At 46.0% G+C, this 12,898-nt stretch overlaps 1 protein-coding gene across 1 annotated transcript; it reads right to left on the reverse strand.

Annotated features, from left to right (window-relative positions):
* Positions 1 to 1,191: 1,191 nt before the first annotated feature.
* On the reverse strand, positions 1,192 to 6,598 carry LOC128454277 (gastrula zinc finger protein XlCGF57.1). The gene is made up of 2 exons (XM_053437633.1): positions 6,284 to 6,598; positions 1,192 to 3,388 (listed from the first exon to the last, which is right to left on the reverse strand). The coding sequence occupies exons 1-2, from the start codon at positions 6,456 to 6,458 to the stop codon at positions 2,271 to 2,273; spliced, it is 1,293 nt and encodes a 430-aa protein (XP_053293608.1). The 5' UTR covers positions 6,459 to 6,598; the 3' UTR covers positions 1,192 to 2,270.
* Positions 6,599 to 12,898: the final 6,300 nt, after the last annotated feature.

Consider the following 12,898-nt stretch of genomic DNA (forward strand, 5'->3'; position numbering starts at 1 on the left):
AGTCGTTCTGGAAAATGAGAGCAAACCCAGAAAGAAGAGGAAAAAGGACGTAGGAAAATGAAACGAGCAGCAATAAGGAAAACATCTTTCAAAAATTGACATGCACTCTTTTATATATTTGAACTTTTTTTGTTGTTGAACGTACTGTTACCTGTAATGGACAATGGGAGGTGCTACACGCCATGTTTGGCAGCTTTCAAGATCTGACTGTGTTCTTGAGATCAAATATATTTGCTGTCGATACTGAAAAGAATAATTATATTTGTTAGATATCATTAGATTCCAGTTATCCAGCCGCTGTCCTGACTAGTCTCACTAAGAGTTTATTTGTTTATATCAGAAGACTCACTAACCCACATATAAGGTTTTCTTGAGTGTCCCCAAGTAAAGAGCAGATTCTTTTGTCTGTGTTGGCTCAGGTTCACCTGCAGATTCTAACTCGTCTGTCGTTCTTCTCAGAGTCAGGTCTGGTTCCTTTCCAGGTTCAATAATCTTTGTTTTGATGTATATGTTCATCTATTACCCTTTCTGACAATTCAAATCAATAAGAACAAGATAAGGGAGAACGAATCACACTAGACGGCACCAAGTAAATTCAGATTTACAACTTTTGCATCAGATCAACTTCAAATTGAGATGAAAAAAAAAACAATTAAACATTAAAATGACCTTTTCTACTATTTCTAGGACAGCAAAGCAGCTCACGCTTCACTAAACGCTTCACCTCCTGCTTCCGTCACGTGATGTCGATCCTTGCCTGCTAATTTCTCATTAGATTAAATATGCTGGTTTTGAATCACTGCCCTTTGATCTGCTGTTTTTATATCGATCTGTGATCCACTGAGTCCAGTATCACACAGATTGACTGACGGAACCTAACCATTCCAGTACAAGAACAAGCATATCAAAATAATTATCTTAAATGTTATAGATTGGGGACATCCCCGCTGTCTCTGAATTTAACAATCCTGCTGTTTACCATCATTCATGTCATCGCTGCTTCACTGTCCGTGTGTGTGTGAGTGTAATGCTGCGTTCCAGACGACTCGTACGTCAGATATTCTGACCTGAAATTGCCCAGTTCCAACTTCACGTCAGATGTAACAAACATGTCTGACTGTGAGAAATTCAACTGTAGCCAGTGCAGCCTCTGTTCGTACAGAAACAAAGAGGAGGAGGGCGACGACGCCATTATCTTTTTATGAGACTTTAATTGTTGGAAACCCATTCAATACATAAAGGAGAACAGACAATGTCATTGAATCTCTCAAACCAAGAAACCATTGTCTTAAAACAAACACATTTATTCATATGAACTAGTTACAAACACACATTCATACTCTGCAATGAACACATTTTAACCTTAAAATGACATGAAGGACTTTATGAAAAATGGATAACTAATAAGAAATCAGTAGAAACAAGATATATAAACACAAATCTTCCTTGTTATTCAATGAGTTATATTTTCTAGGGACACAAAAACTGTTAATAGCCTACTTAAAACAGTGAACTATGAATATGTTTAAAATGAATATCTGCTGATAAATCCTAATAAATATTTTGTTGCAAAGGTTGCAACTGAATCACTTCTCTCCTTTATGAATCCTCACATGTCTCATACAGTAGGACTGAATCTTAAATCGTTTATGGTTATGAATTCAATATTTTAGCTAGTGTGTCTGACTGAACTCAATGCAAAAAAGCTTGAAAGGGGGGGCATTAACAGTTTGGGCCAGATAAATGGCCTTCACACAAATTATTTAATAATAACCTTTTCCTTCCTAGTGTTTAATCTTGAATTTAGAATGTATGTAAGTCACATTGTTGTTTTCGTTGTTTTGGTTTAGTTGTTTCGAATGTCTGTACAAACAGAACTTACAGCCGATATAACTAGATTATAATATGCCTTACTCCAATGGACAACACCATATGGCGTCAGCTGTGTCAAGGCTGTAATGAAGAGATCTTTCACTTAGCAACTATCAGATGAGCGTGACTGGGAGTGGCTCCTGCTTACTACCGAATTCCAATGCCATGAGGATATACTACCTACTGTTATAAGAGATACAGACGCAGGCTGTTTGATGCGTTCTGATGCGACTCAAGACCTCCCTAGGGCTGCTAGAGTCCTGGGGCAGTATGCTGGATGCCCATTGCTTTGCTGAACTTTTCATACCCTGTCATTGCTTCCTAAATAAATACTGGATTGAACCTAACCGGGTTCAGCTCTTCTCATATTTAGGATAAACGTCAACGACACACTTAGATCAACTAAACGGTTTCTCTCTTGTATGACTCCTCATGTGTATATGTAGACTGCTCCTACGGCTAAATCCTTTACCACACTCAGAGCAACTAAATGTTTTTTTTCCTGTATGACGCCTCATATGTCTATTTAGATTTGACTTATCGGTAAATCTTTGACCACAATCAGAGCAACTAAACGGTTTCTCTCCTGTATGACTCCTCACATGTGTAATTAGATTGCCCCTTTCGGTAAATTTTTTACCACACTCAGAGCAACTAAACGGTGTTTCTCCTGTATGACTCCTCATATGTCTATTTAGATGGCTCCTATGGCTAAATCTTTTACCACACTCAGAGCAACTTAATGGTGTTTCTCCTGTATGACTCCTCATATGTCTATTTAGATGGCTCCTATGGCTAAATCTTTTACCACACTCAGAGCAACTAAACGGTTTCTCTCCTGTATGACTCCTCATATGTGTATTTAGATATTCCCTTAGCATAAATTTTTTACCACACTCAGAGCAACTAAACTGTTTCTCTCCTGCATGACTCCTCATATGTCTATTTAGACTGCACCTTTGGTTAAATATTTTACCACACTCAGAGCAACTAAACAGTTTTTTTTCTGTCTTACATCCCATATCACTTAGAGGCTGTTTGTTATTTCTTGTATTTAAACGAGTCTGTGTTTCCCATGTCTCCATCCAATCATCCTCACTGTCTTCAGTCTCAGAAGAGTCTTCAGTCTTTTCCTCAGGACCTGGTTGTAAACGTCCATCAGGACCTGAGTTTCTGGCTGGTTCTGGTACTCCACAGTCCACTCTGTTCTCCGTCGTCTCACTGGGATGATGCTTTGATGATTTAAGTTTCTCTTCAACTTCTTCACTCTTCACAGCGACAGGAGTCAATGTGAACTTGATATCAGCCTCCTCCAGTCCTTGAAGCTGCTGTCCATCCTGACTGGTCCACAGTTCCTCCTGTTCCTCTTTAATGTTGGCGGGCTCTGGGTCCTCCTGGTCCTCTTTAATGTGGGGGGTCTCTGGGTCCTCCTGGTCCACAAGGGGGCTCCACTGCTTCTGTTCAGAGGGAACCTCTTCTTTAATCACCATCAGTTGCTGGACATCTGCAGGACACACTGAAACACAAATACACATGTTTATCATTTCAGAGTTTCCTGAAGTGTTTTGAAAAACTTGTGTTGTGACGTCTAAAGTCGACTGTTGTGATTTTTGAACTATCACATTCAGGAAGTAGAGATGTTGAGGTCGTTTTCAGTTGGTGTTACGACGCAGCTCGTAAAGGAAGCAGCATAAAACAAAGGGTTTCTGGTCAAAAAGTGTTTCATTCACAGCAGCAGGTTTTCTGCACAGACTTGTTCACAACAGCATCAAGTCCTCCTCATTATTCAGGTGAGAGGTGGAGCAGACTGGTGCAGCAGACAGGGATAGGAAGTGGCATACTAACTCCGCTGCTGTAGCTGATGCTAGCTCAAGTTAGCCTGTGAGCGGTTCCTCCTCGATTATGGAGATAATTCATAATCACGATTATTTTGGACAATATTAAAATCACGTTTGAAAACATGATGCATTTATTCAGTATTTCTCTCCAAAAAACTTTGTAAATTAGAACTTTGAAATTTCCTATCATTATTAAATGTCTCCATCTGCCAAATGCCCCCCCCCACTACAAGCACACAAGCAGACAGACAGAGAGAGAGAAAGAGAGTGGTGGGGGATGGCAATGAGGACCATCATCATTTACCCCCGAGCACCTACATTGAACGGGTTACATACAACAACAAGTGTAGAATCGCGGGTTGACCGGCGCGGGGAAAAGTGGATCCGGTGTGAAAAGCCAGGCGGCTGTGCGCTTGAGAATGGACGCTTCACGGCCGCAACATTGTGTAGTTCTGCTCCTCATCGGATTCTTTGAATCCGAAGTGTTCCCATACAAGAGAAGATTTTCTTCCCTTTTTGTCGATCAAACAGGTCTGCCCTCCAGCTGCCATTATCCACTCGCGCTGTTTTTTAAATACCGCCGGTCCCCACACACACAACTCGCCTCCTTCACTTTACAGCTGCTTGAGAGTGAGTGCCTGTCAGCAGGCTTTGGGGGAAGGACTGAATTGGGAATGCAATTTCCGAAAATCGTTTCAACTCGATTATATTAGTTTAGAGATTGTTTGACCCAAAAATCGAAATCACGATTAAAATTTAATTAATTGCACAACACTACGCTAAGGCTATCTTTATTATTGTCAACATGAATTTTAAGGTCACCAACAATAATAATGTAATCGGTCTTTAGGACTAGGTTTGATAAAAATTCTGTATAAGCCCTTGGAGCAATGTAAACTACAGCAAATATGATTGGCTGTTGGTGTTTCTTGGATCGGTGTGGAAGAATAAGAACAAGACATTCAAATGAGTTGTAGCTGAGTTCAGGTTTAGGATTAATTGACAGACTGGAGTTAAAAATAGCAGCAACTCCACCTCCTCGTCTGAGTTCTCTGGGAACATGTGAATTTATATGACTGGGGGGGAATAGATTCATTTAGACTGATATTTTCATCAGGATGCAGCCACGTCTCAGTGAGGGATAATAAATCTATGTTGTAGTCTGAGACTAGTTCATTAACTAAAATAGCTTTTGATGACAGTGATCTAATGTTTAAAAGACCACCTTTAAAAGTCTTAGGCTCCTGCGTTGTTGCAGAGGTTGTGTTAATTTGTATTAGATTTTTGTGTGGCGTTCTCGCTCTATTATTGTTTAATTTAATCGGACAGTGGACAGACACAATCTCTATGGGTTTGTGTGACTGATCCAGAGGGAGCCCAGAGAAGTGTGTAGCACTGCAGCTCTGCATCCTGGTCCCAACTCTGGGTTGTCATGTAATCAACTGGGTAATATTCCTAGATAAGAGAGCTGCTCCATCCCAAGTGGGATGAACAAGACCAGGTTTCCTCCAAAAAGTTTACCAATTATCTACAAAGCCTGGAACCATTTACAGGACAGCACCTGGACAGCCAGCGGGTAAAAGACAACATGCGGCTCAACATGCCCTCACCTGTTGTGTTGGGGAGAGGGACAGAGGAAACTACTGTGTCCGGCATCGTTGCTGCAAATGCACCGACTCAACATTAACTTCAGTGACCTCCGACATGCGAAGCCGGGAGTCGTTGCTGCCGACGTGCATTACGATTTACTGTATTTACGTTAAGCTTCAGCTCGCAGCTTCAGTTTGGTTTCGATGCCCCGGCTCTTGTCCCTAGGATGCAGCTGACTGTGGTCGCTGGAAAATCTGTTTGAACCGTGAGCTGGTGGCTTTTTAATCGTGGGCTCTTTAATGGTAGCACTGTGCCCCCTCCGGACAGTCACGAAGCTGCCCTGGGCTCCCGGCTGCACGGGGCAGGTCGAGGGACTGCTAGCTGAAGCTAAGCTACGTGCTAAGCTAGGTGGCTTCGCGGCGGCTAAGCTAACTACAGCTAACGGAGCTTCTAATCTGCGGAGCCGAGCTGTTACGTCGCCAAGCCTCTCCTCCATCGCCAACAACACAATGCATGTGATACATGTACCACTACTGTTAATGGAGGCGGAGGAGTCAGTAAACATGAGACACTCGGAGCAAGGGAGAGCAGTGGAGCAAGAGACAGAGAAGCCATCGCTGCTGTATCAGCCTGTTAGACCACGAGGTTGAGCTCACACAGAACACAGAGTCACTGAGCACCAGGGATTAGGGGCTGGTTTGTGTGGCTGTTTAACTACAGACCGGTGATTTTAGCCGTAGTGCTACAGAGAAACAGCTGTTAGCAGAGGAGCTAGTTCAGAGAGCGACCACCACCAGCGGCAGGGAAACAGGCAATGACGAAATGACGCAGCACTCATACAGTAATGACGTAATTATAACATTTACTCCAGCAGAAGCTTATCGAATGAATATGAGTAGAATTGAGTTCAGCCTGTTGGTCCGGCCCTCCATAACAGTCCATGTTCTCATGTGGCCCCCCCTACCCCTGCTTTAGGGACTGACCTGCTCTGTGCAGCCGGACTACGGGCTGCATCGCGGCATCGAGCAGCCTCCTCTGGCGGCAGATATCCAGCTCGGACCTCTCTGTCCGCTCCACTCGGTCCTTGTACTCTGACAAGGTTTCCTCAAATCCCGCGAGGATCTGCTCCCCCGCCGCCGCGAGCCGCTCGGTGAGCATCGCTCTCAGCTCCGGGACTTGAGACTTTTCTCCTCCTTTCTCCACCCGCAGCAGGAAGTCTTCAGCGGCAGCGCTGATCCGCTCATGTACCTACACCCGCAGCAGCTGCACGGCGGACATGTTCCTCCTTCCTCCTCACTCTGGGGGGACAAAGCGAGCCAGTGACAGGAAACAGAGACTCCGAGCCAGCAGCGACCCCTGTTGAAGAGGAAACCAAAGTACTAATACTGCACAGTAGAAATACTCTATTACAAGTACTTGTTAAACAAGAGCGGGGTAATGTGGGACATTTTTTACATTTGCTCCCCTCTAGGGGAGCTCAAATGATATATTAGTAAAATTTACACATTTCCCATTAATTCAGGATGTTTTCTAGCAATGGAAATGATCAGAATGTCTTCAGGACAAAGAGCAGTGAAAATATGATTGTTTTAAAAAAAGTGGTCTTGTGTCCCACTTTACCCCAGCTACGGGGTAAAGTGGTCCACTTACTTTTTCCACTTTAAAACTACCATAACAACACATGTTGTAATAGTTAAAATCCGGACAGCTAGATTGACAACTACTATTATCGGACTAGTAACAGAATCAAGGGGATTGGTCAATTAAGCACATTTATGATTATTATGATTCATGTGATCTCTTGCACACCCTAGCTTACCTGCACATTGTTTCTCAGTCCAATTGGCAGGGACAGGGATATTGTTTTTCTCTGTGTATTCAAATGCCAGTTCACGCTACTTAACTGGAGCAAGGCCATGGAACTGGTCAGCTAGTTGTTTCAAGTGTTTGGCAAGCTCCTCCTCCATCTCATCTGTGAATATTCTCTTTACCTCAGCTACTGCACCCTAGGCTACTGATTTTACTTTCCCTTTCTCTCTATCCTTTATGAATCTTTTGAAGGTTGTCTTATCAATATTTCTATCCCTTACAGCTTTTCTTAAGGACTTCTTTCCTTGCATGACCTCAGCGGCTGCACTCTCCATTCTTCCAAGGGGTGTTTGGCCCCAGGTTGTCTTCCTGGTGTATAGTTTCTTGGCAGGATGGCTTTTCTACAATGTTTATGACATTAAAAATAAAACATATATAATGAAATATAACACTAAAATATGTTTAAGACTAAACTTAACTTGTGCTTCATGGTGGGGTAAAGTGAGACCCCCACAGCATTTGTCCCACTTTACCCCACAGGCGCCGTTTTAGAAAAGACAACATCTCTTAGCAATTCAGGCTAATCTTCAGCTAGCATCAATCACTAGGTTTTATATGTTGGAAGTTCACCAACATGTATGATATAAGCTTTTCTACCTGATTCAATTTGTTTTGACACAACAGTTGATTAAGTTCAAAGTAGGAAAATTTACTTTTACATGCAAAAAATAATTTTTTGTGAAAAACATACTTTCCACAGCACCAGCACCAACTTCTCCTTCATGGCAAGGGGGGAATGGGAGGGGTTTGAAAACATAATGGTCAAATGACCACAAATGGGTTGCGTTGCCTAGATACATGGGGTGTCTCACATTACCCGATGTCCCACATTACCCCGCTCTCCCCTACTAAAGTATAAGCAACGAAATAAACTTAACCAATGGTGGAAGAAGAATTCGGATCATTCACTGAGGTAAAAGTACAGAGACAGTAAAGTAATATTCCATTACAAGTAAAAATACTAAGACAGTGAAGTAGAAATATTCAATAATTAAATTAACCAAACTACGACAGTGAACCCAAAAATAAACAACAATTTCTAGGCCTGCAAAGCAGCAGTGAACGGGCCATAGCACATTCATTTTGAAGAACGGCTTGCGTTTTTCTCATGTCACTCACGCTTCACTTCCTGCGTCCGTCAGGTGATGTCGGTCCTTGCCTGCTAATTGCTCATTAGATTAAATATGTTTGTTTTGAATCACTGCCCTATGTTCTGTTTTATATCGATCTGTGATCCACTGAGTCCAGTATCACACAAATTGACCGACGGAACCAAACCAACCCAGTACAAAAACAAGCATATAAAAAGAATTATCTCAAATTTTATAGCTGTCTCTGAATTTAACAATCCTGCTTTTTGACATGTACCGTCATTCATGTCATCGAGGGCTCCTCCGTCATCGCTGCTTCACTGTCCATGTGTGTGAGTGTAATGCTGCGTTCCAGACGACTCGTATGTCAGATATTCTGACCTGAAATGGCCCAGTTCCGACTTCACGTCAAACGTTACAAACATGTCTGACTGTGAGAAGCTGATTAATTTGTCTCGGGATGAGACAATTCAACTGTAGCCAGTGCAGCCTCTGTTGGTACAGAAACAAAGAGGAGGAGGACGACGCCATTATCTTGTTATGAGACTTTGATTCTTGGAAACTGTTATGAACCGTGTTCTTTATGTCCCGTTTGTATACATGTATTGTGTTCTGTTTTGTGTTGTTGTTTTGTCTCCTCCTCCTGGTTGAGTGGTGATACCTGCAGGGACCTGAAGGGGGAGCTCACCAATAATAAAATCACGACACCTGGTCCAGATCTCCAATCAACCCTTCCCCTTTAAATAGTCCTTTGTTTTTTGTAAGTGAGAGGAGGCTGTTTGGGTTGAGCTGTGGCAGAGCTCTGATGGTTTTAGTTTGGTCTAGCTTGGGTGTTTGCTGGTACACTGATTTAGTTTTACCTGTATTATTTAAGTTGTTAGCCGCCTACTTTTGTTTTGTCTTTGTTAATGTTTTTTTTGTTGTGCGCACAGGGACAACGAGAACAGGTAAGATACTTCGGGGTCTACATATAACACACACGTAGGTTTACTTCTTGTTAATACCCCAGGTTAGAGTGAGCACTAGTGATGGTGAGATGAAGCTTCATGAAGCTTTCCATCCAATTGGTTCGCTCATGGGCCGGGGCTTCATTTGCTCTACTACGCCATCAAGTGGACACTAAATGTAAGTATGACACCATGGCTTTGGTGTGTTAAGCTTTGAATTGAATGAATGAATGATGTTTGTGATACCAATAAAGACATTTTTAACTTTTTATTCAAAAACAGCTTTTCAACCGTGCTGGGTTTAGAAAATATCCTTTCACAGGGCACAGATGAAGCTGGGGTACAAAGAAAAGATACCGCAAGTTTGAACAAGTTAGGGTATAAATTCAATTTTTCCCCCCAATAATTATTAATAATAAAGAATTTTGAATCGCACACCAAACCAGCAAACCATTTCCTGAATCAGTCACGTGGTTCGGCCGGCTCGCGAGGCTTCGAACGTCAACATAAGCCTCGAAACGAGCTTCATAAAAATCTATCTGAATTACTCGACATGGAACCGTCGCCTTATCGTGGTGGAGAGGTTTGCGTGTCCCTGTGAACCTGAGGGCTGTGTTGTCTGGAGCCTTGTGCTCCTGGTAGGGTCTCTCATGGCAGAGTGGTCTCAGGTGAGGGGCCAGACTAAGAATGGTTCAAAAACCCTCAATGAATATCGATACAAGAGGAGATGGGACCCAGCCCGGAGGAAGCCCGGGGCCCCCGTCTGGAGCTAGGCCCAGACGGAGGGCTCGATGGCGAGCGCCTGGTGGCCGGGTTTGCCACGGAGCCCGGTCGGGCACAGCCCGAACAAACTACGTGGCACCCCCCCTCTCTTCATCTCATGGGCCCACCACCTGTGGGAAGACCCGTTGGGGTCGGGTGCGCAGCCACATGGGTGGCAGCGAAGGTCAGGGGTCTCGACGGACCAGACCCGGGCGGCAGAAGCTGGCTCTGGGGACGTGGAACGTCACCTCGCTGTGGGGAAAGGAGCCGGAGCTTGTGAGGGAGGTGGAGCGCTACCAGTTAGATCTGGTGGGGCTTACCTCCACGCACAGTCTCGGCTCTGGTACCGTACTCCTGGATAAGGGTTGGACTCTATTCTTCTCCGGAGTTGCCAAGGGCGTGAGGCGCCGGGCGGGTGTGGGGATACTCATAAATCCCCGGCTGAGCGCCGCGGTGTTGGAGTTTACCCCGGTAGACGAGAGGGTCGCCTCCCTCCGCCTAAGGGTTGTAGGGGGGAAAACTCTGACTGTTGTTTGTGCGTATGCACCAAACAGCAGCTCAGAGTACTCGGCCTTCTTGGAGACCTTGAATGGAGTCCTGCATGGGGCTCCAGTAGGGGACTCCGTAGTTCTGCTGGGTGACTTCAACGCCCACGTGGGCAACGATGGAGATACCTGGAGAGGCGTGGTGGGGAGGAACGGCCTCCCTGATCTGAACCCGAGCGGTCGTTTGTTATTGGACTTCTGTGCTAGTCATGGATTATCCATAACAAACACCATGTTCGAACATAAGGGTGCTCATAAGTGTACCTGGTACCAGAGTACCCTAGGCCGAAGATCAATGATCGATTTTGTGATCGTGTCATCTGATCTGAGGCCGCATGTTTTGGACACTCGGGTAAAGAGAGGGGCGGAACTGTCAACCGACCACCATCTGGTTGTGAGTTGGATCAGGGAATGGGGGAAATTTCCGGATAGACCTGGTAAGCCCAAACGAGTAGTGCGGGTGAACTGGGAACGTCTGGAGGAGGCCCCCGTCCTAGGTATCTTCAACTCACACCTCCGGCGGAGTTTTTCTGGCATTCCTGTGGAGGTTGGGGACATTGAGCCGGAGTGGGCGGTGTTCAAAGCCTCCATTGCTGAAGCTGCGGCGGCTAGCTGTGGCCTCAGGGTCTTAGGTTCCTCAAGGGGCGGTAACCCTCGGACACCGTGGTGGACACCGGTGGTCAGGGAAGCCGTCCGATTGAAGAAGGAGGCCTTCCGGGATATGATATCCTGGAGGACTCCTGACTCAGTTGCAGGGTACCGACAGGCCCGAAGGGCTGCAGCTGCTGCCGTGTCGGAGGCTAAGCAGCGGGTGTGGGAGAAGTTCGGAGAGGTCATGGAGAAGGACTTTCGGTCGGCACCAAAGTGTTTCTGGAAGACTATCCGGCACCTCAGGAGGGGGAAACGGGGAACCATCCAAGCTGTGTACAGTAAGGACGGGACTCTGTTGACCTCAACTGAGGAGGTCGTCGGACGTTGGAAGGAACACTTTGAGGAACTCCTGAATCCGAATAACACGCCCTCTATGTTGGAGGCAGAGCTCGAGGTTGATGGTGTTTCGTCGTCAATTTCCCTGGTGGAGGTCACTGAGGTAGTCAAACATCTCCGCAGTGGCAAAGCCCCAGGGATTGATGAGATCCAGCCAGAAATGCTAAAGGCTCTGGGTGTTGAGGGGCTGTCATGGTTGACACGCCTATTCAACATCGCGTGGGAGTCGGGTACAGTGCCAAAGGAGTGGCAAACCGGGGTGGTGGTTCCCCTGTTCAAAAAGGGGGACCAGAGAGTGTGTACCAATTATCGGGGTATCACACTTCTCAGCCTCCCCGGTAAAGTGTACTCCAAGGTGCTGGAAAGGAGGGTTCGGCCGATCGTCGAACCTCAGATTGAAGAGGAACAATGCGGTTTTCGCCCCGGACGTGGAACTACGGACCAGCTCTTCACTCTCGCAAGGATCCTGGAGGGGGCCTGGGAGTATGCCCATCCGGTCCACTTGTGTTTTGTGGATCTGGAGAAGGCGTATGACCGGGTCCCCCGGGAGAAACTGTGGGAGGTGCTGCGGGAGTATGGGGTAAGGGGGTCTCTCCTCAGGGCCATCCAATCCCTGTACTCCCAAAGCGAGAGCTGTGTTCGGGTCCTCGGCAGCCAGTCAGTTTCGTTCTCAGTGGGTGCTGGTCTCCGCCAGGGCTGCGCCTTGTCACCAATCCTGTTTGTGATATACATGGACAGGATATCGAGGCGTAGTCGTGGTGGGGAGGGGTTGCAGTTCGGTGGTCTGAGGATCTCGTCACTGCTTTTTGCGGATGATGTGGTCCTCATTGGATCATCGGCTTGTGACCTTCAGCACTCACTGGATCGGCTGGCGGCCGAGTGTGAAGCGGCTGGGATGAGGATCAGCACCGCTAAATCTGAGGCCATGACTCTTAGCAGGAAACCGATGGATTGCTTACTCCGGGTAGGAAATGAGTCCTTAGCCCAAGTGAAGGAGTTCAAGTACCTCGGGGTCTTGTTCGCGAGTGAGGGTACTATGGAGCGTGAGATTGGCCGGAGAATCGGAGCAGCGGGGGCGGTATTGCGTTCGCTTTACCGCACCGTTGTAACGAAAAGAGAGCTGAGCCGCAAGGCAAAGCTCTCGATCTACCGGTCGATCTTCGTTCCAATCCTCACCTATGGTCATGAGGGCTGGGTGATGACCGAAAGGACGAGATCGCGGGTACAAGCGGCCGAGATGAGTTTTCTCAGAAGGGTGGCTGGCGTCTCCCTTAGAGATAGGGTGAGAAGCTCAGTCATCCGTGAGGGACTCGGATTAGAGCCGCTGCTCCTTTACTTAGAAAGGAGTCAGCTGAGGTGGTTCGGGCATCTGGTAAGGATGCCCACTGGGCGCCTCC

This window comes from Pleuronectes platessa, chromosome 13, assembly GCF_947347685.1.
Source record: "Pleuronectes platessa chromosome 13, fPlePla1.1, whole genome shotgun sequence".
Classification (NCBI taxonomy): Eukaryota; Metazoa; Chordata; class Actinopteri; order Pleuronectiformes; family Pleuronectidae; genus Pleuronectes; species Pleuronectes platessa.